The sequence below is a fragment of the Oncorhynchus nerka genome, linkage group LG10, assembly GCF_034236695.1.
Source record: "Oncorhynchus nerka isolate Pitt River linkage group LG10, Oner_Uvic_2.0, whole genome shotgun sequence".
Lineage (NCBI taxonomy): Eukaryota > Metazoa > Chordata > Actinopteri > Salmoniformes > Salmonidae > Oncorhynchus > Oncorhynchus nerka.
The window spans coordinates 19,344,645-19,370,849 of NC_088405.1; the positions used below are offsets into that span (position 1 = coordinate 19,344,645).

The 26,205-nt window shown below is 40.2% G+C and overlaps 1 protein-coding gene across 2 annotated transcripts; it reads right to left on the reverse strand.

Annotated features, from left to right (window-relative positions):
- Window positions 1-1,774: 1,774 nt before the first annotated feature.
- Window positions 1,775-10,882, reverse strand: scdb (stearoyl-CoA desaturase b). 2 transcript variants are annotated; one of them, XM_029669116.2, is made up of 6 exons: window positions 10,614-10,882; window positions 10,102-10,371; window positions 8,890-9,020; window positions 7,466-7,671; window positions 5,094-5,326; window positions 1,775-4,229 (listed from the first exon to the last, which is right to left on the reverse strand). In XM_029669116.2, exons 2-6 carry the CDS (start codon window positions 10,325-10,327, stop codon window positions 4,030-4,032), a joined length of 996 nt encoding a protein of 331 aa, XP_029524976.1. In that variant the 5' UTR covers window positions 10,328-10,371; window positions 10,614-10,882; the 3' UTR covers window positions 1,775-4,029. The 2 variants fall into 2 exon arrangements, with proteins under 2 accessions (XP_029524976.1, XP_029524975.1); XM_029669115.2 differs by having other exon boundaries at window positions 10,102-10,376.
- Between the last annotated feature and the right edge of the window lie 15,323 nt (window positions 10,883-26,205).

The following is a 26,205-nucleotide window of genomic DNA, read 5'->3' on the forward strand; positions in this document are numbered from 1 at the left end:
GCAGTGGATGGTCTGACACCAGGCAGCCAATGGAGAGAGGGGTGATGTCACTGGGAGCTGGGCTGAGTCTGACAGCAGACCACTGGGCAAGGAGGCAAGCTCACAGACAGACGTGGTGCTGTGGTAGGGACACCCACTGCAACTGGACTGAAGCAGACCTGGGATCAAACTCTATTTAAAATATTTGAAAAACTTTAGCTGTACTGGATTTTGCTTGTCTGTTGCAATGAAACCAATAGCAGTCTCAAAAGTACAAACTCTGGCACTCCAGGCAGACTAAAGCAAACACTCAAAGTATTTGAAAGATTTCAAATAGTATTTGAACCCAGGTCTGGACTAGACTCTGACCATGTTTGCATAGGCCAACTCTTCACTGTCCAGGCTCAAACTGGCCATTCAGGAATAGTACAAGGAGTGGAATGTTAGCTGAACAGACTGGTACCCAGGCTAAAATAATTAGCCTGTCTATTTGGTTGGACTTATTTAGATCTGAGAAGAGAGATCATTTTCAGTGGTTCACTAATATATTCTCCAGTAGGGGGTGCAGATTTGTTCGTTTTTGAAGAGAAATTGGCCGACTGCCAAACTGAAACCGGTATTTTAGCCGTCTGCGTCCATGCTTTATCAGAACGGTTCATTCAATGCACCAAAATTAACCCATTTAGCAGAGGCTGAAGCACAATACCATAGATAAACCAAGACTCTGGCACACACAAAAGACGACGATCAGATAAAACGGATCAGATTAAAAGGAAGCAGTGTCTTGTTGCTGCTCAGTGTAGGCCGGAGAGAGGACATGCATAGCAGGCGCCCACGGCCTGACGTTGTGAGATAGCTTCAATAGGTGAGTGAGTCATGCACGTCCAGCACAATATGGAACTGATCAGCAGTTGGCTGAGGAACTAGAGGAATGTGAAGAAACAGGAAGCAAGCACATCATGTTCAGAGAGAGATAGGGGTGGAGAGAGAGCGATCTGAGAGAGAGACAGAGGATGTGTGTGAGAGGGAGAGTGAGTTAGCTGGAGAGGGAGAGTGAGTGAAAGAGCAAATTGCATTCAACCTGAATGAGTCTAGGGAGCCCAGGGGACCAACACACAATCTTGAAACAACTGTTTAAGGAAGTGATGACATCTGTCAGCAAACAAGAACTCAAACAAGAAGTCGTTATGAAAAACACTTAGGCCGACTGGTATGCATGTTGTCTGTCAGCAGGCACACCGACTAAATACACCAAACCTTTAGTTTCAGAGGCCTGCGGTCAGGTTAAGGTTTTGAATAAGCAATGTGATAGGTAAATACCACATTCAAAGGAGCTATACAAGTGCTATGTATTTTTCTGTACTTGGTGTTGCATGTTGATAGTATAAAGTTTAAATTAAATGCTAGTCTAAAATACCACGATTCAGTAAGGGGAAGAAAGATTGTGAGAATAGGTCACAGAATAGTCAAACAGCATCCACCCATCGCCCGAGGACAAGGCCAGTCAGAGAATGGTCTTCTATGATAGCTGGAGTTGAATTTATAATGACTTTAGGCAGTGTTGAGAGTAACGCAGTATTATGCTGCATACACAGCACACCTTCATCAGGGGTGTATTCACTAGGAACCAAATGTGCGGAAGTGGGAGGGACTAACCGGAATTGTACAAATAAGAAACACTCGTTTTTGTTGCACAACATTTCCCATTGCAATAAGTTATTTTTTAAATTATATATTTTTTAAATGATCTACGGTGGGCACTTTGCAGAACAATTACTGAGACAATGCACTGGGATGGGACCAGTAAATGCTAAGACAACGACATGTCTTTTATTCAATTAGGAACAGAGAGATTACAGAATTACAACAAAACTGACAGCAGAACATACTTTCCAACATGTAGAAAATGTGGTTTATTTACGGTACATACAGTGGGTAAAACATTCCTTGAAAATAAATGCGGCAGTTTTTTTTTAAGGCATTCAGACTTCAAGAAGTTAACACTGTACAAAATAATTGCACTGAAAAAAGTAGACCAAAGTGCGACAAATATTATTACAATTTGATGAGTTCATAACTAATCTGGAATCTTGTTTCTTCAGAGCCAAAACATTCGTTGAAATATTATGCAAAAATTGATTCCTAATTCCTCATCAGAATCTTCTGATACTTGAAAGAATATCCCTAGATGCAAATTATATGGTCTTTCCTTTTACTTTCAATTTAAATAAGTGCTATCCGTTACTCTAGCTCTCTCTCATACATAAGACACACATACTTTTGCATCTTGGGATATTCTCATACATACAGACACACATACTTTTGCATCTTGGGATATCCTTTCAAGTATAAATATATTTTTTAAGTCATTAAATAACAACCCCGGAACCAAAGCAAATCTCTCATTCCTAGAAAGTGGAATTCCTATAGTTTTTCACGATCACTCCTAGAGTGTTCATTTGGTTGGACATCAATTGTTGGCGCTTTCTTTCCCTCCCCTATGTTGCATCCATATTTTTCTAGACATGTCCATGTCTACAAGCAAAGTACATAACATTACTTCCATAAGGCATCTTGGGCGAGTCCTGACAAAATATTTTTCTTCAAGATATCGAGACGCAAATGCTCTCATTGCCTCTTTTTTTCCACATTGTCCTATTGGAGAAGGGAGACAGAAGTCCCATATTCCTATTTCAACTGCAGTAAGAGTAAAAAATAAATACAAACAAGTATTTCTTTGTATAATAAAGACTGATCAGTATGTCATTTCACTACATTTCAGTGCAGAGGTGTCTCCGTGAAGCAGGATGGGAAATAACACCAACTGAAGTCACAGGCACCTTCACCCACACCAGAGGTATAAATCGTCTTATACACAAATGACCCCGAGACCTTATGTACGTCCCAAATGACACCCTATATAGTGCACCACCTATGACCAGAGCCCACATTGGGCCCTGGTCAAAAGTAGTGCACTATAATAGGGAATAGGGTGCCATTTGAAACTTGGGAGAACTTCCTTCATCCTCCTGTTAAGAGCAACGTGGACAGGAGACCACTGGTGCTTTCATGTGTAATGCCGCAGCAGAAGTGAACTTCTATGCCAGCTTATATGGAATAGGATCTGGTATATAATGACAGCTAAAACAGTACTTTGACTATGAAGTAGGTAGGGCTGTTTCAACAGCAGCTTTCGGTAAAATCAGACTGAAGGTGGGTGCCTTGATAAAACAAATAAAATATCAAGAAACTTACATTTTGAACTTGACAAAAGCTGGACTTCTCTCAGGACTTAAGACTACTCCACACTTATGAAATGAACGTCAGCAAAGCGCGGCTGATTGAGAGATCGATCCTGACATATCAAAGAGATTATTTTTTGTCTGAATTGAACGAAACGTGATCAAAACAAAACTTGCTTGCTTCGCCTTCATGTCAACAAACCCCAAACTCCTTATTTTTTTTCACTTAACAATTTCAAAAGTGCCACAGAGGGTTAATTAATAATAGCACATGAATAAATTAGAGGTTAATGTTCTTCCATCTTCATTGTTGGTGCACAGATGGCACAGGCAGGTAGTTTGGTTGGTGTAATGTTTCACACATTACACCATCTAGCTCCGCCACACACACTTCAGGCTATTCCACAGATAACAAGACTCTCTAATCAAGACTCTTCCAGTGTCTGTGCCAATATGCCCAGCCTTGCCACTCTATAAGCTCACTTTGGCTAATAGTCACCTCACACAGCATTCATTTCAAAAACACAACATAAAAAAATACACAATTTACTGAAAGGTCTAGGACCGTTTTAAAGCCAATATTAGTCTGAGGAACTCAGAAATAGGTTTTTAACTAATACAGAAATGAAACATCAATGAACCTGGTCTGATCACTACTATGTGCAGCACTACTAACTCCATCATCATCATCGCTGCAATTTACTACAGCTACAATCTTTCCATCTTTCGTTGGTTTGGCCCGTTTTAACATATCTGGTATCGGTCTTATCAAGTCCGTAACAGTTTGAGGCGGTTGAGACAACATTACTCAGCCAGTCTTGTGGCTGCCATCACCAGTTCTCTGGGCGCGGGTCGAGATGAGGTCGCGGGACACCCTCTTGCAGTCCTTGGCCAGGCCCAGGAAGCACATGAGGTCTATGAAGGCGGTGGTGATGTTCAACTTCACGCCGAACTCACTGGTGGCGTAGTCGAAGGGAAAGGTGTGGTGGTAGTTGTGGAAGCCCTCACCTGAAAGGAAGGACACGAGACCAGGGCATTTTTTTTCATAAAAATTTTAAAAAGACCAACAGGCCGATGTGCATCTATGAGAGTTACTTTTCCCTCCAATAGGCTTGAAAACATGATTTGATTAGAGTACAGGTGATATGTCAACTAAAGCACTTGGAGACTGAGAAGTTCCACAACAGGGCTGGGTCACTTCAGTCTTGGTGGGAGGATAGTACTCAAACACATGTTTCAACAAAGTTAATTATAGTCTCCAACTTGAAGAACCAGCATTAGATGACTCAAAAACATGCACCAACTACAGCAGCCCTCTAAGTATCTTACAATGTAAGTATCTTACAATTCCCACTTGTTTTAAGCAATTCAACTAAAGCATGATTTTCATAGCTGACAAACAGGCAGCTCCTACAGACAAGAGGCTACAGTAGAACATTGGTATTCAGAGTCAGGTGTGAACTGCAGTGGGGTCACCAAAATTATTTAAATGGTCATTGGCTGTGTCTATACTCCTTATAGAGTGCAAGGCTCTGGCCAAAAGTATAGCTCCACCCAAAAGTAGTGCACTATATAGGGAATAGGGTGCCATTTCAGATTTGCCAATTGTGAAAGCTGCATTAATTTATTATACATACATCTCTACGGTCCGAGCCTTTCTTACGCTATAAAGAACACTTTATAGTGCCGGGGTTGGTTGCGAAATACAAGCCACTGCCCCCTGTGCAAAAAGATCAATCTAAGCAAGCCTAAATGTTTATATTGAGTGATAATTCATATAAAATTGTGTTGGAATTTAAATGGAATTGTGAATTGATCCCAACACTGGATCTCCCCTCACTCCCTTTAAAGAGAAAGATGATCCGGGCTTACCGATGGCGCTGAAGGCCACGAAACGGTTCTCACTGGGGTTGATGTTGCGGTCGTAGGGTCGGTTGCCCCACATGTGAGCGGCAGAGTTGACCAGCCAGGTAGCGTTCAGCACCAGAGCGTACCTCATGAGGCACGGGATGAAGTAGCCCACCCACAGGGACTCATCCCACAGGAACCAGGGCACCCACATGGGCACCAGGAAACACAGCAGGACCACAGACAGCTTGTAGTACCTAGAGGGCAGAGATGAGACGTTAGAGATATACTGAGAAAAGAGACATTGTTTGAATCTAAACATAGTTACTAACGCTGAAAAGTCACCACCCCAAGCACCTAGATTCATAAACAGAGGTACTAAACTGCGGTACGTCACACCTACTTCTCAGTCCACATAAAAAAACACATTTGGACAAAATCTTCTGATCAGTTGATTGTGTCTACCACCATATATTAAATCACCCTTTTCTACAAGAGCTGTGGTGATACTAGTTTGGGACTGCGTCCAAGAGCACCCGCTGCATGTTGACCAATGGCCAGCCAGTCACTGTACTTTGTGCGGGTATGGCCTGATCGAGGTCCTGGCAGAGATGACAGCTCTTATCAAAAGATCAGCCACCAGCGCCGTCACGGCCACCGCGACCCAGACTACCACTTCCTGTGGTCGTGACTAGAATGGGGAAACTGGTTCAGAGAGCAGCAGTGCAGAGAGCACAGTCAAGCTACTGGGGCTACTCTCATGCAACATACACAGAAGTATAGCTAACCACATGATCATGAAAGCACCTGGTCCTAACAATGAAACATTTGTGTGGAGCACTCAAGAGTTTGGTTTACCTTAGATATTGTCATGCATAGACAATGAATTCAAATACATCTAAACGTTGACGAGTAACTGGTCTCACAGAACATACACATGTACAATAATGTGGAACACAACGATTTTGGGTTGCTTGATTATCTTGTATTGACAAGATATGGTAGAGAGGGGGAAATGCAAAACTCAATGGCATCATCTGATCACTAGTCACATGCAGTCCAAATCTTGATGTGACATTCATTCTGTAACCACCGATTTCTATGGTGGATTTTATACAGAGGTCTTTCAAGTGTTCAATGAGTGTTAAATTGCCCCTCTGTGGTACATTCTGTGCCGTGCCACTGCCAATGGAGGTTTGGTGCAACTTTCCCAGAATGCAAATAGGCTTCTAGCTATAACACTGCATGATTCAAAGCAAGGGTACTGCCAAAGGCCTTGGCAGGGCCAACACCTTTAAAAAGGACCAGTTCAGTCAAAAATTCTGTTTTTACTGTGTTTTGTATCACATTGTACAACAGCTGATGAAACTAATACTGCAAAAGTGTGAACAATTTTGATCAGTGTTATTTCCTGATACTTTCTGGTTGAAAATATAATCTACACAGGACCTTCTTATCAGCCTGTTTACATGGGAGGGAGTTTCGGCTTGGTTAATAGACCAATAATAGACCGGTAAATTGGTTAATAGACATAGTTCCGAACAGCTCTGCCAATAACAGCAAGTTTTAAGTTTTCCCCTCCCACTTGGACCCCTCCCAGACAGTCATAGCAAAATTCTTGCTGAGAAATAGTTTGTTAAAAAGCTATTTGTCAGTTTTAATGGAAAACTATTACAGCAAGCTACGTAATTGTTACCCAGAAAGAGAAAACAGCTGCATTGGGCCTTTAAAAAAAATACTTCCAACTGAAAGGTGACAGCAAGCTACAGTATGTAGATTATTTTATTTAAGTACAACAAGAATCCAGTTCCTCAAAACAAACAAACAGTTCATAATTGTAGGTCTGAGGGTATAACTGTTCTTACGAAAGGAGAGGGTTTTACACACATCCAAGAACAAGATCCCCAATACATGGAAAAAGGGAATGTGGCTCAAAGTTTTGCTGCTCCCAAATGTCATCTTTTGATAAAGTGAACAGGTGATAAAATAACAACGTTGACGGAGATAGTCTTTGTTACGTCAAGCTTTATCAAAAGATCACATTTGAGGAGCAGCAATCTCTCTAAAGCAATATCTTTAAGTATTAAGATAACGTTTTATCTGTTTTCACAGAAATGTGCATTGCATCATAAATAAACTCTTTACAGGAGATAATACCAACAGACAATATACCAACAGACAATATACCAACAGACAATATACCATCCTGTGTGGCTCAGTTGGTAAAGCATGGGGCTTGCAATACCAATATCGCAAGTTCGATTCTCGCTGGGGTCACCCATCCAAAAATGTTTTCATGAGCAACTTTTGACAAACGTGTCACCTAAGTGGTATATAAGATGAAAGGCATGGAACTAGGACGGGACAGGGCATAGACTGGAAAAGTGTCATCTTACTTTCTCTGGAGCATGACGACTTTATCTGCCTTCAGGTCCGTCAGCTCCAGCTTCTTGCCCTTCTCGATGACGTCGGGGTGCTTGCGTACGAGCAGCCAGCCAATGTGAGCGAAGAAAAAGCCCCGCACTGCATTGTGGGGGTCGGCGTCTGTCTCAGAGTACTTGTGGTGAACCCGGTGGTCCCTCGCCCACTCGTAGATGTCGTTCTGGAATAAATAAATGGTGACGTGGTTGTTTAGGAGCCACTTATATCCAACAGAAAAGCAACACAGGAATCTGGGACCATGTGTATCAAGCGTCTCAGAGTAGGAGGGAGAACCTGATCACCACTCTTACTCTGAGATGCTTGATATATATACGGTTTGGCCCTAGATCCACAGTTCTGGTGTTTCTACTATAGAGATAACCATTAACATTGATTGTCATGCAAGCTGAAAGGCTCATACCCGAACGTTTGGCAATAAAAATGTACATTTAAGTATATTTACTGGAGTGCTGTCCCATTTCTGTTCTTTGTACCATAGAGATAAACCATGTATTTATCTCCATGCTGTAATTCTACAAGCAATTGAGATGTCAGAACACTAATATTAATATGTATGGGAACAACACCAGAGAGAGGGTTTAAACACAATATACTTAAGTATAAATGCACAGTATACTATGCATTTATACACCTAGAAAACATATAGTAGAGAACTACAGTTCAATAGACAATGTGTATTAAGAGGTGACCATCAGATTAACCGGGCAGCATCAGTCAGTCAGCACAACAACGCAGATTATACAGGAAACACCCACTCAGATTAAATGCAATTGTTAATTCCAGTGGAAATTTGTTAACACTCAATCATACTTTATATACCAGCATATTGCACAGTGGGTCACTCATTAATTAAGTTGTTGTTATTAGTGGGGACTAGCGTAGCCTTTTTTAACCAAACCCTTAACCTGATTGCTTCTTTAAATCAAGTCATCAGTTTGTAAGGTCGTCATTGGGCCACATGATGGTCACTTCATACATCTAATTTTGGAGATTTCTAGAATAAAATTGGGTCTATTTCAGAAAGGGATTTTATATGAAATTTGGATAAGTAGGCTTGTGTTGATGTTTTTGGTGAAGGCTGGCTAAAGCCGCTAAATCGTTGGCACTTGGCGGTAGCCTCTGCTAGCTCTCTGTCCTGCTGTTTCTAACTTTCCCTCACAGACACGCCAACACAATAAAGGCCTTTTAATTGAAGCTACACTCGAGAAAGAACCTTGGTGTTTTGGAAGAGCCATGTTGGTTGATCACACAAGTTTAGCCTTCAAGTTTATGATGTGTGTGTATGCCTGTCTGTTTTTGTCCCTGTAGGAGTCCTATACTGTGTCCTCTCTGGGGTTCAATAAAGTTGATTCAATTCAAAAAGTTCTCATTTGTTTACCTGAAAGGCCATGGAGTTAGCGAGGGCCAGAAAGACTCGGAGAGGGGTGGAGGCCTTGTAGGACTTGTGACTCCAGAGGCGGTGGGCCCCCGCAGTTATACCCAGGGCACTGAGCAAGAAGCACAAAGCAGCTAGGGGAAAGAAAGAGAGAGATTAGGCTAGATATACAGACGCCCATGTCTGGCTCGCACACACAGAATCATGTGAAACACACACAAAGACATTTGACTCCTAGTAGTTACAAGGGACATCATGTCCCATGCCTGTTCCCCATCCCTGCCTAGTTAATATAGTTATTTCTGTTGGGAACTGGCAATGGCAGCACATATGCATGCATGTCTACTCTCAGGGTTGTTGTTGTAAAACTTCTGAATGTGTTTCTATGTGCAGTCACACAAGGCTGCTTAGGATGTGAGAACCTGGGACATCCAACTGGTCCAGGCAGCAAAGAAGAGACATTCTGTTGTGGTGCCATGTAGCCTCACAATGGAATGTCTATTGGAATGCTGATTGTTCTTTGTCTTGCCCAATGGAATAATATGCAGTTCAGCATATGAGAGCTAGAGCGAGAGAGACAACAGTGGAAACACAGTTTTGGTTGTTCAGTATTCGTTACAGTATAATCCAAGTCACGAGTTCTGTCTATCTATTCCAACTATTCTCACAAAAACAGAATTAAAACCCCTGCACGTTTTTTCCTATGTCTAAACAAGCAAATAAAGATGGGTGCAGCTATTTTCTAATTCAGAAATATATTTAGAACAGACGTGCCTCAGGCCACACATTCCAAAAGTCTCTCTCCATCTGCAACACAGTAGGCCTAGCCTATGAGCAGTGTCTTCAATTGAAGATAGATGGTCCATAAACTGTTAGGCTACATATTATATAATACGAGAGAAGTCACCAAATAGGCCCTTGTTTGTTATTTCCATGGGGAAAATATTGAGTAGGTGTGCCCCGAAATAGATTTACCAACATTCAACACTATTCTTATAGGAGGGCGGGCAAGTAGCAACATGTCGGTGTAACACCACCAAACGCCTACTTCACAAATGCATCACCCGGCTCAGCACATTCTCTTGTCGCTGGTCGACCAGATAAACCATGCTGCGTAGACCAACAACTTTAACGAGGAAGAGGGCGTCGAAACCGATACAAGCGGAACAAGAACATTTGAATAAAATGGCACATTAAGTAAATGGTGATACTTACTCCAAGCCAGAGTCAGGGCCGACGCGGAGGGCACGATCATCAGTCCATAAAGCGCTCCAACATGTAATAAAAACATTAATATGATGTTTCTCCACACCAGTCTCATCGGTGGTTTAGGGCCCTCTTTTGCTTTATAACTATCATCAAAAACATCATCCCTCGTCGACGTTTCTGGCATCACGGCATCTCCGTTTTGTTGCTTGCTGGGGTTTGTCGTCTCTGTCATTTTTGCTGTAGAATTCTGTAACGTGCCCAGTGTGGAGACGAGATCTGTACTTAAAAGAGGACAGATAGCTATTCAGTTTACATGACAAACACCGGCATCATGGTCCATCCCACCAGGAAATCGAGCACGCACTTCACAAGGTGAAAGTGCGTGCTAGCAGCTAGATTAAAATGCGTGCTCGATTTCCTGGTGGGCAAGCATCACTGGTTGCAATGCTAGGATAGCATAGGCTACTCTAAAACGAACACATCATTTGCTATCAACTGGCATCAAATACAAAACTTACTGCGTGGTATGAAGAGAATCGTTAAAATGTACCAAAATGGGCACAACGCGGAGATGGCTTCTTCGGGCGAAAGTTGACAATTGAACGCGTTGTCAGCTCTACTCGTAGTGATGACTCCGCTTACCTAACCTGCTGCTGAGTTTCATCTTCAGACCTCGTTTTAAAGACTGCAATTGGTCGAGGGGCATTTGATGCCACTTCTACCCTAATCGTTTCATTGGTTGCCTTCGTATCTGATGTTTATTTTACAACCCCTGGCAGTGAAATGTTGAAAGACATCCAGATACCACCACCCACCCACCCCTTTTCTGTTTGTTTCTTTACAGTCGCGCTCATGTTAATTTATGTGATCACAAATTACACAACTTGTGTCACAATGGTCGGATAGCTGTTTGTTTTATAGGCGTAGCCTAGTTAGATAGACAGACACCACCTTTCCAAAGTCAGTGCCCAGCAGTAACCTTTCCATAAATTGGTCATTACAATAAGGAAAATTGCATTTTGTTGTTCATGGAGAGGATGTGGGGTGATGGGAGTTGAATGATACATCATTTTAGGGACAGATACAAATTATTGGGACAGGGGTGGTCCAAAATAGGGGAGGGTTGTCAAACCATTTTTTTTTTTTTGCTTTGGGGAGGGTTGTGTTTTTTTGGGGGGTCACGGGGGAGGGTAGTGCGTTTTTTCCCTGGTTTACATATGCTCTTCTGCTTGTATTTTCTCTAATAAACAATGGCTTGACTTACTTTGATATTACCCTAATGAAGCGTAGAAACGTTTGTGGCTATTATTAAGCTTTAATTATTGTATGCCTACCTATGATATAAAGGCATGATGTGAAGGCAGTACACACCTACGCTCCAACTGACTCCGACAGTTGAACTTGAGGTGAGGAAATCGGTTTTAGACCTACCAGAGTTACTCCTATAATCTAACAATATGATGCTTATCTTTATACAAAATATTCTGAGAGGAAATGTACAAATTAGCCTCCTTCTGTACGTCTATATCTGTATATCAGACGTAGTAGCCATCTGACATAAAGAAATGCATATCAGTGTCGTAAGCATGCCACCGCATGTCTCTATCTCTCTCCATCTCTCTGGGTTTAGGCCTATGCTTCTCTTCCTTTATATAGGCTATATACACCGTATATATTTATAAAAATATGAATATCATAGCCTATAGGCCTATGCATGCAATGCCCTGATACATGTAGTGCTTAAATCTCTGACAGCTGAACCGCAAGGTGGACAATTATTATTTTAGGAAAGTAGACAAAAACAAATTAAAAACAGACTATAAAGTTATGCATATGCTACACATCGAAGCACAAGGAATAGTGTTTTTGTAATTTGTTATAGCTGTTTTTAAGGACATGTAAATGTGGCTCATTTGGCCGACATCCCTCTTTGTGTCTGTATCTATGTAATGGTATTTATGTAAAAGAAAACAGGGACCACAAAGACAATAAGTTCCCGACTTTATTGTGCAATCCCGGTATCTTTTAAAAATCTTTGTGTATATATGTCTTTTTTGAACTGACAAATAAAATCAATCAGTCAATTCAAACTCCAAATGATGGATGGTAAGAGTCATCTGTTACAAAACATCCAAAATTTGAATGACATTCGGAGATTGTCAAGAGAAGCCTTCGATACTGGGTAAGCCTTCAAGGTAGGGAGGGATGTATTTTCTGTTTGTCCAGATTGACATAGTCTATTTATTGTGGTGTTGAAAACGCAAACCATGATATTGAAGTGCCCAAAGTCAGTATGGTTTGTTTATTGGTTGTGTGGTGCATTGGCACAGACACCTGTTGGTTGAAAATTTGTTGCATATTGTATATTTTATATAATTATAAATATGGCATCAAAATGTTGACATTTTCTCCTAGCTGATCATTGTCTGCAGCCAGCTCTGGTCGTAGTGTAATGAAAGAGGTAGGGAGAGCTCCTCTGTGGTGGTCAGCGAACCTTCAACCTTCTGGCCCGTAGCCCTGCGTAGCATCAACGGTGCCACAAAAGCGTGCTGAATAGGCAAAGTCGATATCCACGTTTATAAACGCAGGGTCGTGACAGGTATTGTTATTTTTGAGTTAATTTTGTGAGGGGGGAGGGTGTTCAATTTATTTTGCAGAGTCGTGAAAATCATTTTAATGTTGGTGAGGGGGGTGCATTTTTTTTTGATGACACCTTGACTTGGACCAGCCCCTCCCCCTAATACATTTTGATCTGTCCCTTAGGCCATTTCTCCATACAGAATCTTTCCAGATCTTGATATCCTTTGTCTGCACTTATGGACTGCCCTCTTCAATTCAAACTACAGGTTTTAAATGGGCTTCAAGTCCGGAGACTGAGATGGCCATTGCATAAGGTTGATTTTGTGGTCAATTAACAATTTCTTTGCAAATGTTAATGTTGCTTGGGGTTACTGTCTTGCTGGAAGATCCATGTTTCAGCCTCCTCGCAGAGGCAACCAGGTTTTGGGCTAAAATGTCCTGGTACTTGGTAAAGTTCATGATGCCGTTGACCTTAACAAGGGCCCCAGAACAAGTGGAAGCAAAATAGCCCCATAACATCAAAGATCCCCCACCAGAATATGCAGTAGGTATGGAAGAGAATAAACCTCATACCTACTGAAAAATCAGGTGCTGAATCTTTGATGTTATGGGGCTATTTCACTATCTACAAAGAAATGGTTCATTGACCACAAAATCAACATTTTGCAAACATCTCAGTCTCATGAAGCAAACCTGTGGTTTTAATTGAAACTGCAGTCCATAAGCGCAGACGAAGGATATCATTATGTGTGGAGGAATGGTTTAAAGATCCCTCCCAATGTGTTCTCCAATCTCATAAAACCTTTCAGAACAAGGCTCAGTGCCTTTATCCTCGCAAAGTGAGGTCTTAAAAACAGCGGGCCAATCATTTTGAACCCTATCTTCTTCATTTTTATTACTATTACTTGCTCAACAAAATCTATTTTTCTGAGCAATGGCATTTAAAATAATCAAATTTCTAAAAATGTTTAGCATACAATATAGCTCAGTATTTGTATTATTTATTTTATACAGTCTTTTTTGCTCATATTTATCAAGGGAGCCAATCATTTCGGATCCCACTGTACATATTCGACATACTAATTATAAAAAAGGGAACCCTTTCCTTTGACTCTCCTGAATAAGCTGAATAAATAAAGGTATGCTTTTGCATAATGAAAATAGGACTCATCCTGTAGACCAGACTCATATTTATATAACAAGGACATTATGAATGAGAGGACTCATATTTCAAAAGCTGAAGAACATGCGCACATCCAGGTACATTTTCAAGGTGCTGGAGTTATAGATGAACTCATGAAAAATCTAAATGAAAACGCCGCACACTGCTGTCCATGCGCCCAGGCCATTTTATTGATACAATGTTTCAACCCTTAGGTCTCCATCAGGCATCCATGACCTAAGGTCGAAACGTGGTATCAATAAAATCCCCTTGTAGCATGAACAGCATTGTGGCACATTTTCATTTTTATGTTTCAACACACGATCAGGCAGCAAGGCTCGGGTGTTAGGCAAACACACCATAAAACGTGCCATATTTCACCTGTTGGAACATGACAAGCCTTCAAGAGTGACATAAGCCAATAATGAGCATGGGTCTACTAATATAATATTGCAGGTAATATGATATGAGTATGATAACTATGAATATATACGGTATCATACATATTCAACATGGAACCTTTTCTGTTGACTCTCCTGAATCTCTTGAATCAGTTGAGTCCTAGAGGAACAGAGGTAGGGGGTGTGGCTACATGGTGTACAAGATGATTCATTCCTAGCTTGAAGGCCATTACTTGTAACTATTAGAATGATCTAACAGTGGTTCCCAAACTTTTTATTGTCCCGTACCCCTTCAAACATTCAACTTCCAGCTGTGTACCCCCTCTAGCACCAGGGTCAGCGCACTCTCAAATGTAGATTTTTTTTGCCATCATTGTTAGCCTGCCACGCACACACTATACGATATTCCATATAGTCATTATTCAAAATGGAAGCTTTTCTGTTGACTCTTCTGAATCCCTTGAAGCAACAGAGTGTTAGAGGCAGCCTATTGCTGCCATAATGTTAGTCAAACTGTAACGTTAGCCTCATGTCATGTTTATAGAATAATGATTACATAATAACTATGAATAGAATCTCACATATTCAAAAATATATATATTCGACTCTCATGAATCACTTGAATAACTTGAATCCTCAATAGCCTATTTGCTGTAATAATATTGGTCATCCTATAGCCTAGACTCATGTTTATATAATAGGGATATTATGAATGAAATGACTCAAATGTCAACACATGTTCAGGATCAAGCAAACACACCATAATAACGCCCATATTTTACCTGTTGAAACATGACCTCAATACTCCAATGAGTCAACCAACCATATACAGCTTAGACTGCAGTGCACTACAGATAAAGATCTTATTTCATTACTTGAAAATAACAGAAATAAAAGTATATGGATGCATAATATATATTTCCCTTTTTGCACAAGTAGAGCACCACCAGTCATACATGGAGTTTCCCACCTGGTTGAACTTTGACCAAGTATTTTCAAATTCCAATTAATTGGAAGGATCAAGAACACCATATTTTAAGCTTCCTGTTAAAGCCTTTAAGATTGTCATTGCTAGAAAACTTCCTTTGTTGGTCCATTTGGATGGAAATCCTGTATTTGTTGCTGTAACAGTACCCAATCTGACACTTAACACACAATTAAGGGCTGCTGGAGCAAAGAGCCTTGCTCTAGTGCACAACGGTGCTAGGTAGTATACGGGATGTTGAAGCCGGTAAACCTCCGGCTGCCATCTCATTCCCTGCAGATTTCACCCCAGTCAGCTTGGGGATTGAAACAATGCAAGCCTCCAGTTACCAGACCGCTTCTCTAACTATGAGGCTACCTCCGCCAATCAGGTTGGTTGACTCATGGCATGACTCAATCCACTTTATACAGTTTACTTGGTACAGCTACACTGTAGATAAATATCTCATATCACTACTGAAGAGTTGTAAATACATAGTATATGGTTCTGTATTGCACAGAGCACAACCGTCATACATGGATTTTCCCTGCTGGTTGAACTTTAACTTAATATTTTGCCACAATGGGATCCTTAAAATGATCAAACACTCAATTATAATCACGTGCCATATTTTACCTGTTGGAACATGACAAATGTTCAAAACTGCCATGAGCCATCCAATCGTACAACTCTTCAGAGGCAGAAGCATGCATTCTCTAATTTTGTTAAGTAAACATAATTTTTGACTGGTCAGTTCTAACTGTCAGAATAAGGCCTTCAAGATAGGCTTGAATATCCTATAAAGTACAGTATACAGAATGTTTAGATAATAAACTCTCTATTGCTCAAGTGGGATGGACACAGAACACCACACATCATATATTGTCTGCAGGTATCCTCGATGTTAGAGCATTGAGCCAGTAACCAAAAGGTTGCTGGTTTGAATCCCAGAGCAAAGCACTTAGCCCTGGCTTTCACCCCACCTGCAGGTGTCTCAGGGGGTGTTGGGATATGTAAAAAATGTGTGTAATTGCAAAAATATAAGCACACCCCAAATTATATGTTGTACATACAATTTACGCTCTTGGTTTAATTTTAACCTGATATTTTCTGATTGGTTTTTAACCTGATATTTTCTGATTGGTTTTTAACCTGATATTTTCTGGTTGTTTTTTTTTGGGGGGGGGGGGGGGGGGTTGTTTGAATTTGACCCCTTTTTCTCCCCAATTTCGTGGTATCCAAATTGTTTTTAGTAGCTACTATCTTGTCTCATTGCTACAACTTCCGTGCGGGCTCGGGAGAGACGAAGGTTGAAAGTCATGCGTCCTCCGATACACATCACAACCAAGCCGCACTGCTTCTTAACACAGAGCGCATCCAAACCGGAAGCCAGCCGCACCAATGTGTTGGAGGAAACACCGTGCACCTGGCAACCTTGGTTAGCGTGCACTGCGCCCGGCCCGCCACTGGAGTCACTGGTGCGCGATGAGACAAGGATATCCCTACCGGCCAAACGCTCCCTAACCCGGACGACGCTAGGCCAATTGTGCGTCGAACATGTAACCATGTTCACTTGCTCAATCACTGGATCCGTTAACAGGTGTAGTGTACAATATATAAGGTATAGACTATATGAATTCAATCACTGGATCCGTTAACAGGTGTAGTGTACAATAGATAAGGTATAGACTATATGAATTCAATCACTGGATCCGTTAACAGGTGTAGTGTACAATAGATAAGGTATAGACTATATGAATTCAATCACTGGATCCGTTAACAGGTGTAGTGTACAATAGATAAGGTATAGACTATATGAATTCAATCACTGGATCCGTTAACAGGTGTAGTGTACAATAGATAAGGTATAGACTATATGAATTCAATCACTGGATCCGTTAACAGGTGTAGTGTACAATAGATAAGGTATAGACTATATGAATTCAATCACTGGATCCGTTAACAGCTGTAGTGTACAATAGATAAGGTATAGACTATATGAATTCAATCACTGGATCCGTTAACAGGTGTAGTGTACAATAGATAAGGTATAGACTATATGAATTCAATCACTGGATCCGTTAACAGGTGTAGTGTACAATAGATAAGGTATAGACTATATGAATTCAATCACTGGATCCGTTAACAGGTGTAGTGTACAATAGATAAGGTATAGACTATATGAATTCAATCACTGGATCCGTTAACAGGTGTAGTGTACAATAGATAAGGTATAGACTATATGAATTCAATCACTGGATCCGTTAACAGGTGTAGTGTACAATATATAAGGTATAGACTATATGAATTCAATCACTGGATCCGTTAACAGGTGTAGTGTACAATAGATAAGGTATAGACTATATGAATTCAATCACTGGATCCGTTAACAGGTGTAGTGTACAATAGATAAGGTATAGACTATATGAATTCAATCACTGGATCCGTTAACAGGTGTAGTGTACAATAGATAAGGTATAGACTATATGAATTCAATCACTGGATCCGTTAACAGCTGTAGTGTACAATAGATAAGGTATAGACTATATGAATTCAATCACTGGATCCGTTAACAGGTGTAGTGTACAATAGATAAGGTATAGACTATATGAATTCAATCTCTGGATCCGTTAACAGGTGTAGTGTACAATAGATAAGGTATAGACTATATGAATTCAATCACTGGATCCGTTAACAGGTGTAGTGTACAATAGATAAGGTATAGACTATATGAATTCAATCACTGGATCCGTTAACAGGTGTAGTGTACAATAGATAAGGTAAAGACTATATGAATTCAATCACTGGATCCGTTAACAGGTGTAGTGTACAATAGATAAGGTATAGACTATATGAATTCAATCACTGGATCCGTTAACAGCTGTAGTGTACAATAGATAAGGTATAGACTATATGAATTCAATCACTGGATCCGTTAACAGGTGTAGTGTACAATAGATAAGGTATAGACTATATGAATTCAATCACTGGATCCGTTAACAGGTGTAGTGTACAATAGATAAGGTATAGACTATATGAATTCAATCACTGGATCCGTTAACAGCTGTAGTGTACAATAGATAAGGTATAGACTATATGAATTCAATCACTGGATCCGTTAACAGCTGTAGTGTACAATAGATAAGGTATAGACTATATGAATTCAATCACTGGATCCGTTAACAGGTGTAGTGTACAATAGATAAGGTATAGACTATATGAATTCAATCACTGGATCCGTTAACAGGTGTAGTGTACAATAGATAAGGTATAGACTATATGAATTCAATCACTGGATCCGTTAACAGGTGTAGTGTACAATAGATAAGGTATAGACTATATGAATTCAATCACTGGATCCGTTAACAGCTGTAGTGTACAATAGATAAGGTATAGACTATATGAATTCAATCACTGGATCCGTTAACAGGTGTAGTGTACAATAGATAAGGTATAGACTATATGAATTCAATCACTGGATCCGTTAACAGGTGTAGTGTACAATAGATAAGGTATAGACTATATGAATTCAATCACTGGATCCGTTAACAGCTGTAGTGTACAATAGATACAGAAGATAGAGGTGCTCAAAGTTGCCCCATTTTGCAACTCCACCACGCCATGAGACTGTTGGGTTTGATATCATTTGGTTGGGTTTGATATAATTTGGTTGGGTTTGATATAATTTGGTTGGGTTTGATATAATTTGGTTGGGTTTGATATCATTTGGTTGGGTTTGACATAATTTGGTTGGGTTTGATATAATTTGGTTGGTTTTGATATAATTTGGTTGGGTTTGATATAATTTGGTTGGGTTTGATATAATTTGGTTGGGTTTGATATAATTTGGTTGGGTTTGATATCATTTGGTTGGGATTGATATCATTTGGTTGGGATTGATATCATTCGGTTGGGTTTGATATCATTTGATTGGGATTGATATCATTCGGTTGGGTTTGATATCATTTGGTTGGGTTTGATATAATTTGGTTGGGTTTGATATAATTTGGTTGGGTTTGATATAATTTGGTTGGGTTTGATATCATTTGGTTGGGTTTGACATAATTTGGTTGGGTTTGATATAATTTGGTTGGTTTTGATATAATTTGGTTGGGTTTGATATAATTTGGTTGGGTTTGATATCATTTGGTTGGGATTGATATCATTCGGTTGGGTTTGATATCATTTGGTTGGGATTGAAATCATTCGGTTGGGTTTGATATCATTTGATTGGGATTGATATCATTCGGTTGGGTTTGATATCATTTGGTTGGGTTTGATATCATTTGGTTGGGATTGATATCATTTGGTTGGGTTTGATATCATTTGGTTGGGATGGATATAATTCGGATGGGTTTGATATCATCTGAAAGCTTATAAACAGGGTTGTCAAATGATTTGATTATTACTTGAAAAAATGTTGTATTACATTTTTTTCTTTTTTTTACTGAATGCCAACTTAAATGTGAATTCATATTCTATTATCTATATTTCTAGGATTTCAATAGGTTTCCTATGAAAGATTGACAGTTGAATTTAAAACATTGGATATTCCCACTCAAGTCAACATTCTCTGATATGTGTATCTTTGTAACATATGACAGGGCTGGCAAACCGGCGACCCAGGGAGCTCCAATGTGCACGGCTTGTCTTATCATTTGAATGATAATGGCAAGGAGAAGTAATCAACATTTTAAAATGAATAGATTTGGTAGATAGTTTTTCATTATTTTGACCTTCCCACATTATAATTTAAAGAGGAAATGTAAACTCTAACAGCCTATTAGCTAAAAGGTAACTCCAAAACATTTCCGCTAATGCCATGTTCACATACTAGACATGTAGTTATTATACACATGCCGCATATAACCAGTTAGTAAGGTATAAGAGCAGATGTTTAGCTGTTTAAAGGCCAAGATGTATTTTTCCTGTGTTTTATACAGCATATATTTCCACACTATGAGGTTGGAATAATACTGTGGAAATTGTGAAAATGATGACAACGCCCTTTTAGTGTTGAGCTGTTTGAAAAGACCACCTGAAATTTCAGCCTGTTTTGGTGGGATGGAGTTTTGGCCTTCCATGTGTCATCACCATGCAGTACATTAGCTAATAGACCAGTACGAACGAGAGTTCCAAACCTCTCTGTCGTTAACAGCAAATTTTCCGTTTTCCCCTCGCCACTCAGATCACTCCCAGACAGTCCTAGCAAAATTCTTCCTTGAAAAATTGCACTGCAAAGAAGCTATTTTTGTAACTTTTTGACATTTTTAACTGAATACTCAGATACTCCAGTGAGTGTAATTTGCTCAATATTAGAAATTTGCTCACGAGAAAAACATATATTATCATCTTTTCTACAGTAGGTACTGTATGTTATTCAAATTTCATTTATTCTGTTGGTGCTAGCAATATTCATAAAAATACATTTGAAACATCTTTGCAGACCCCTGACCTAAAAGGCTAAACTGATTCTAGATCAGCACTCCTACTCTAACACGCTTTATGATTACAAGTTCCGATGTGATGTTGACTGATAAATCAGAGAACATTCTAGAAATGCTTGATGCTAATCTAGATAAGCAAAAAAAAAACAGGTAACTCCCCCTGTAAGACATACCATAAAGTGGCACTGACTAGCACACACAATAAAGATAAACAAACATGCCAACTCATCTTGACCTCCTGGAATGCATTTATCTCTTTCTCAACTACATTTGACTATGTGGTCATCTGTCTAGCCAACCTGGCACTATTGTACTAGCCTGGTCCCATATCAGTTTGTGCTGTCTTGTCAACTCAAATGCTGGTTTGCCAACTAATATGGTCATTGTCACAAGACAGCACAAACAGATCTGGGACCAGGCTTCTTATCTCCTGGCTTAGTGGCCAGTCTGTGACTAGGCCTGCTGGTCAGCAGGTCTGGTGGTCTAGGTCTGGTGTGACATCATCCCTCTGACCTCTTGTGTGGGGAAAATAGCACCCCGTTGTTAGGCAGGCCAAGGGACAATTGTTGCAACACATTACAACAAATAGAGTGTAACCTCTCTGGCTCAAACAGGTTTTTTTCCTGCTGTATATTTGAAACATTGCTTGCAAATTGAGTGCAATAAGTCAGTCAACTAGACTGTCAGTGAACTACAGTGAACCAGTACCTTAGAACCAGGGCTCAAACGGAGGCGGTATGCCATACCCCTTGTTAAAAAAAAAGCAAAAAGCCTACCCTTTTTGAGTTTAAGATTTTGAATGGGAAAACAAGCTGTAAGTTTTACGAGAAAAGTGGGGTTCTGATGCACATGGGCCATCATTGTAAATTATAATTTGTTCTTAACTGACTTGCCTAGTTAAATAAAGGTTACATTTAAACAATTAAATGTAAAAATATCTGGTTTGTCTCTATGATGGCATTCTGAGGCTGAGCTACGACCTTCTAAAGTCGAGGAGTCAAAGCTGTTCTTGTCTAATGATGTTGAGTATTATGTCATTCTGTATTATGTTTCATGTTTTGTGTTGGACCCCAGGAAGAGTAACTGCTGCTTTTTGCTTGGTCATATGTGATTCTGTCACTATCAATTGAGCTAATCACTTTTTGAAAAATGTGTTTAAACTAAATTGATACTTGAATTTTTATGTGAATTATAATATTATAACATATTTGTTAGCTAAATAACACTTAAAAATAGTCTAGACATTTTGTCTCCTATCCTTATTAATATTTACTAGGGCCTCTAAATTAATCATTAATAATAATTGTTTTAATTCAAATGTATTTGGTCTTTCACAATAGCTAGTGTCAGTGGAGCAAGGTGCATCTACTTATTTGAAGTCTGAAATGCTTGGTCTTTGAAAATACATCTAATGAGGTCAGCTTTTGTGTACGCATTTTCAACTAACTATGTCCTGGACAGTGTTGACTGTAAGTCATAAACATTTTGAAAAGGCTGTCTTGAAATGCCCTTTGCCTCAAATATCTTGTTTTGTCCTTTTAGTACTTCAAACCAACTCGTCAAGTTTGGAATTTGGATTCAACCTTTAAAGCATCCTGAATACACCTGACTTGTGATTCTATTTGATTTCAATTCCACTTTAGTCATAAACCCAAGCCTCCCAGGAATCCACATAATTAACCAATTAACAGCTGCTTTTACCAAAAAAGTATCTATATGCATATGCCATATTCTATAAATGGTGTATAAAGGGTGAGCTAACCATTCCCACTGTAGGGAGAATTGCCAAATGTGTCATAACATGCTATGTATGTTTATACACCATTGATAGAGTATGAGAATGCTTTGAGATGATTTGCGACACATGCTAAACCTGCTAAACTGTATAAGTTGTACTTAAAGTGGGACTGACAATTACTCTCTTCCTACATTGACCCCAACCTTGCCAAATTAGTAGGTACATCACCCATTCATGAAAACTGATCGCTCCTACAGACAGCGAATCACGTGGCCGCGGCTTGCTATATAAAGCAGGCTGACAGGCGTCGAGACATTCAGTTACTGTTCGACCGAACGTTAGAATGGGCTAAAGGAGAGACCTAAGCGGTTTTGAGCGTGGTCTGACAGTCAGTGCAAGGCGTGCCGGATACAGTATCTCAGAAATGTCTGATCTCCTGGGCTTTTCACTCACAACAGTGTTTCGGGTTTACCGAGAATGGTGAGAGAAACCAAAAAATCCAGTTAGCGGCAGTCCTGTGGGTGAAAACAACTTGTTGATAAGAGAGGTCGAAAGAGACAAACAGAGAAATAATGGCGCAGTGCAACAGTGGTGTGCAGAACAGCATCTTGGAACGCACAACTTGTTGATCCTTGTCATGGATGGATGGGCTATTGCAGCAGAAGACCACACCAGGTTCCACTTTTATCTGCTATAAACAAGAAGATGTGGCTCCAGTGAGCAGGCGATCACCAACACTGGACAACTAAGGAGAGGAAAAACATTGCCTGGTCCAACGAATCCCAGTTCCTGTTGCGTCATGCTGATGGCAGTCAGGATTTGGCGTAAGCAACATGAGCCCTTGGACCCATCCTTCCTGGTGGCAACCGTACAGGCTGGTAGCGGCACTGGTGAGGGGAATGTTTTCCTGTACACGTTAGGTCCCTTCGTGCCAATTGAGCAATGATTGCATGCCACACTGTATCTGAACATTGTTGCTGACCAAACCCAATAGAGCATATTTGGGATGAGATGGAACGGGCTGTTCGCAGCATGAATGTACCACAGTCCAATCTGCAGCAACTATGTGATGCCATTGTGTCAGCATAGTCCAACCTCCCTGTGCAATGTTTCTGACACCTTGTAGAATCCATTCCCGAAGAATTCAGACTGTTCTGGAGGCAAAGTGGGGTCCAACCAGGTACTAGTTGGGTGAACCTAATTAACTGGCCACCGGGTATGTCCATAATGTCTTTTGTTATTAATTAAAAAAATATATAAACCATGGGTTTTTAGAAGGGAGAACTGATCAACTACTGTAGATTTCACCCTAACGATTATTCAATTTAAGGGCTCCTCTTGTCTTTTATGTCAGCAATAATGTAAAACAGGTAACTCAAGGCTACACATTGGAAGTTGATACTTGACTCTATAGCACCACCTAGTGTACATATATGGAGTTTACGCCTATGCAGTTCAGGCATGCAACATGACATAACAGATGGAGTACAGCATGGGCCTCATTCAAACACAGAAGAGGTGAAGATAGCAGTGAATCTACTCCAGCATTTTGTGAGCAAGCAACCCCAAACACACTTCACGCTGCTCTCCACCCATTTCCTACTTTGATCCATTTACAAGGCAGAAAATGTTTTGATTCACTGCTGCTGTAGGATATAGAGACACAACCCCTCACAATGCAGTATCTGAATAACGTACAACATTGATTTAATATTCTACATGACATTGAAAAGCTCTCAGAATTTGTATTTTTAAGTAATGATCACTTTCCTTTTTGAGAGGATTTTGGAATTGAATTTCCACTGATTCAACTATTTTATCTCTGTAGTCAACATACAATCCAGAGGACAACATTCACAATGTATAAGAATTAGAAAAACTAGAAAAGGTTCAGCTGTAGTGTAAGTTGTAGTGGTAGTGTTAGTAATGAACTATCTCTGAAAGACCAGCAACAGTTTGCAGTGTGGTGTGTGAGGGAACATTTTTATTTTATTTCACCTTTCATATCCACAGGCACAGTTACAGTCAGACTGAACGCCTCCCCTGTCAGCTTCCTGTATGGGGTCAGGACGGCAGGACAGCTCCCTGAAGTTCCTCATTGGCTCTCCTTCGGGTTTACAGGAGATATAGAGCAGCCTGCGGGTAGATGAGGGATTTCTTAGAGCCTGGATCACACGATAATGAGGCCCAGCCCGGGCAGGGTTCACCACAGCTGCGAGTGGGCAAATGTCTGGGGAATAGCCTGGGACCTCCATGATCAATTGATTTGGAAATGTCAGTCCTTGTTCCACAATAACCTACATTGCTAAACTATCCCCATGTAGTTACAAAGCAGTTACTATGTCACTACATGATAAAACAATGTGGTTCTACAATTATTACTGTGAAGGGCAACTTAAAGGGATAGTGTACACAAATTACTAAATTACATTTTGTTTTCTTACCCTGTTAGAAGTCTATGGACAAGCTATGACAGGGATCAATGCTTTGGTTTTGTTTACCTGGCTACTGTTTCCAAATGCTAATTTGTCAATCATACTGATAGTCAATCATACTGATATTAGCATTTTTCGGCCTTCATGTCCAAATCATCCTAAAGTGTGTAAAATGGATTGTGTAGCTATGTTACTTATAGATGATTTGGACATGAAGTGTGAAAATGTGAATATCGGTACCATTGACCTGCATTGGATTTGTGCCACAAAGCTAAAAAGTTAGCATTTGGAAACAGTGGCCAAGTAAACAAAACCAAAGCATGGATTGCTGTCATACCCTCACAGCATTGCTTTCAGGATAAATAAATCAACATATCATTTTGTAATTTGGGTGAACTATCCCTTTAAGGTAAAAAGTTACCAAATAAAACTATACCATTCTCTTACTGTAGCCTTTTTTATACTGTGCATGTTAATATATTGTGTACTGTATTGCATTCTATTCATCACTTCCTGTTGTATGTGTGGCAGGACATGTAGCAGCTTGTAGGGGGATTCCTCATAGCTGCAGCGACTCGTGAAACGCCCCTGGAAGTACAGGGAGTCTAGCTGGCAGATAGCACCAGGCCCCTTGGTGAAGTACTCCACCAGGAAGGACTTATGGACCTCTATCTCCTCCGGGGTGAGCCTCTGCAGGTGTGGTGTGGCTTGCTGCGTTGGTCCTCACTGTCACCTGTGAGCGTGTAATGTATAGGGTTCATTTCAATAAATGAGTACTGTGTGTCCAAGACGATTGAACCCCCGGGGACAATAAAGTTTAAGCCTATCTTATCCCAGCCTTTCTCATCCCAATTCTTTGGGCCCAACAGTCGCTCCATATATTTGAAGTATTCCAAAACAAACACACCTGAAATTAGTTAACTAATCTGAAAGCCAATGTGCTTGTTCGACATTGCAGCCGTCACTGCAGGCAACTGCCGACTGACTGATTTACAAATCACCTTGCATCATAAATAAACTACTCGTTATTATTTGTAGATCAGTCAGTCACAATTTACCCACAACGCATCATGGATTTGACGCTCTTGACACTGTCGCCCCTAGTTACCGCAGCCACAAAGTCATAAACCATGCCTATTTCTACAATTTCTCTTATTAAAATATGATTATTTAAAATCTAACCCCTAACCACACAACTTACCTTATTCCTAGCCAAACCATAACTTAAGACCAAAAAGCACATTTTTGTTTTAATTAATTTTACAATATAGCCAATTTTGTGGCTGTGCAATCTAGTGGAACACAGTTGAGTTCCTGCCCGACTACGTTACAGACGCATGCCAGATCTTACAAATCCTGGATAGGTATTTAACATATCATCTA

Bases quoted from the DNA above. Each gene is read 5' to 3' on its own strand.
- scdb (XM_029669116.2), bottom strand. From the start codon at position 10,327: ATGACAGAGACGACAAACCCCAGCAAGCAACAAAACGGAGATGCCGTG. The intron at 5,327-7,465 runs GTAAGATGACAC...TCTGCCCTCTAG, and splicing joins GTCGTCATGCTCCAGAGAAA to GTACTACAAGCTGTCTGTGG. The intron at 4,230-5,093 runs GTAAGCCCGGAT...CCTTCCTTTCAG, and splicing joins CGTGGCCTTCAGCGCCATCG to GTGAGGGCTTCCACAACTAC.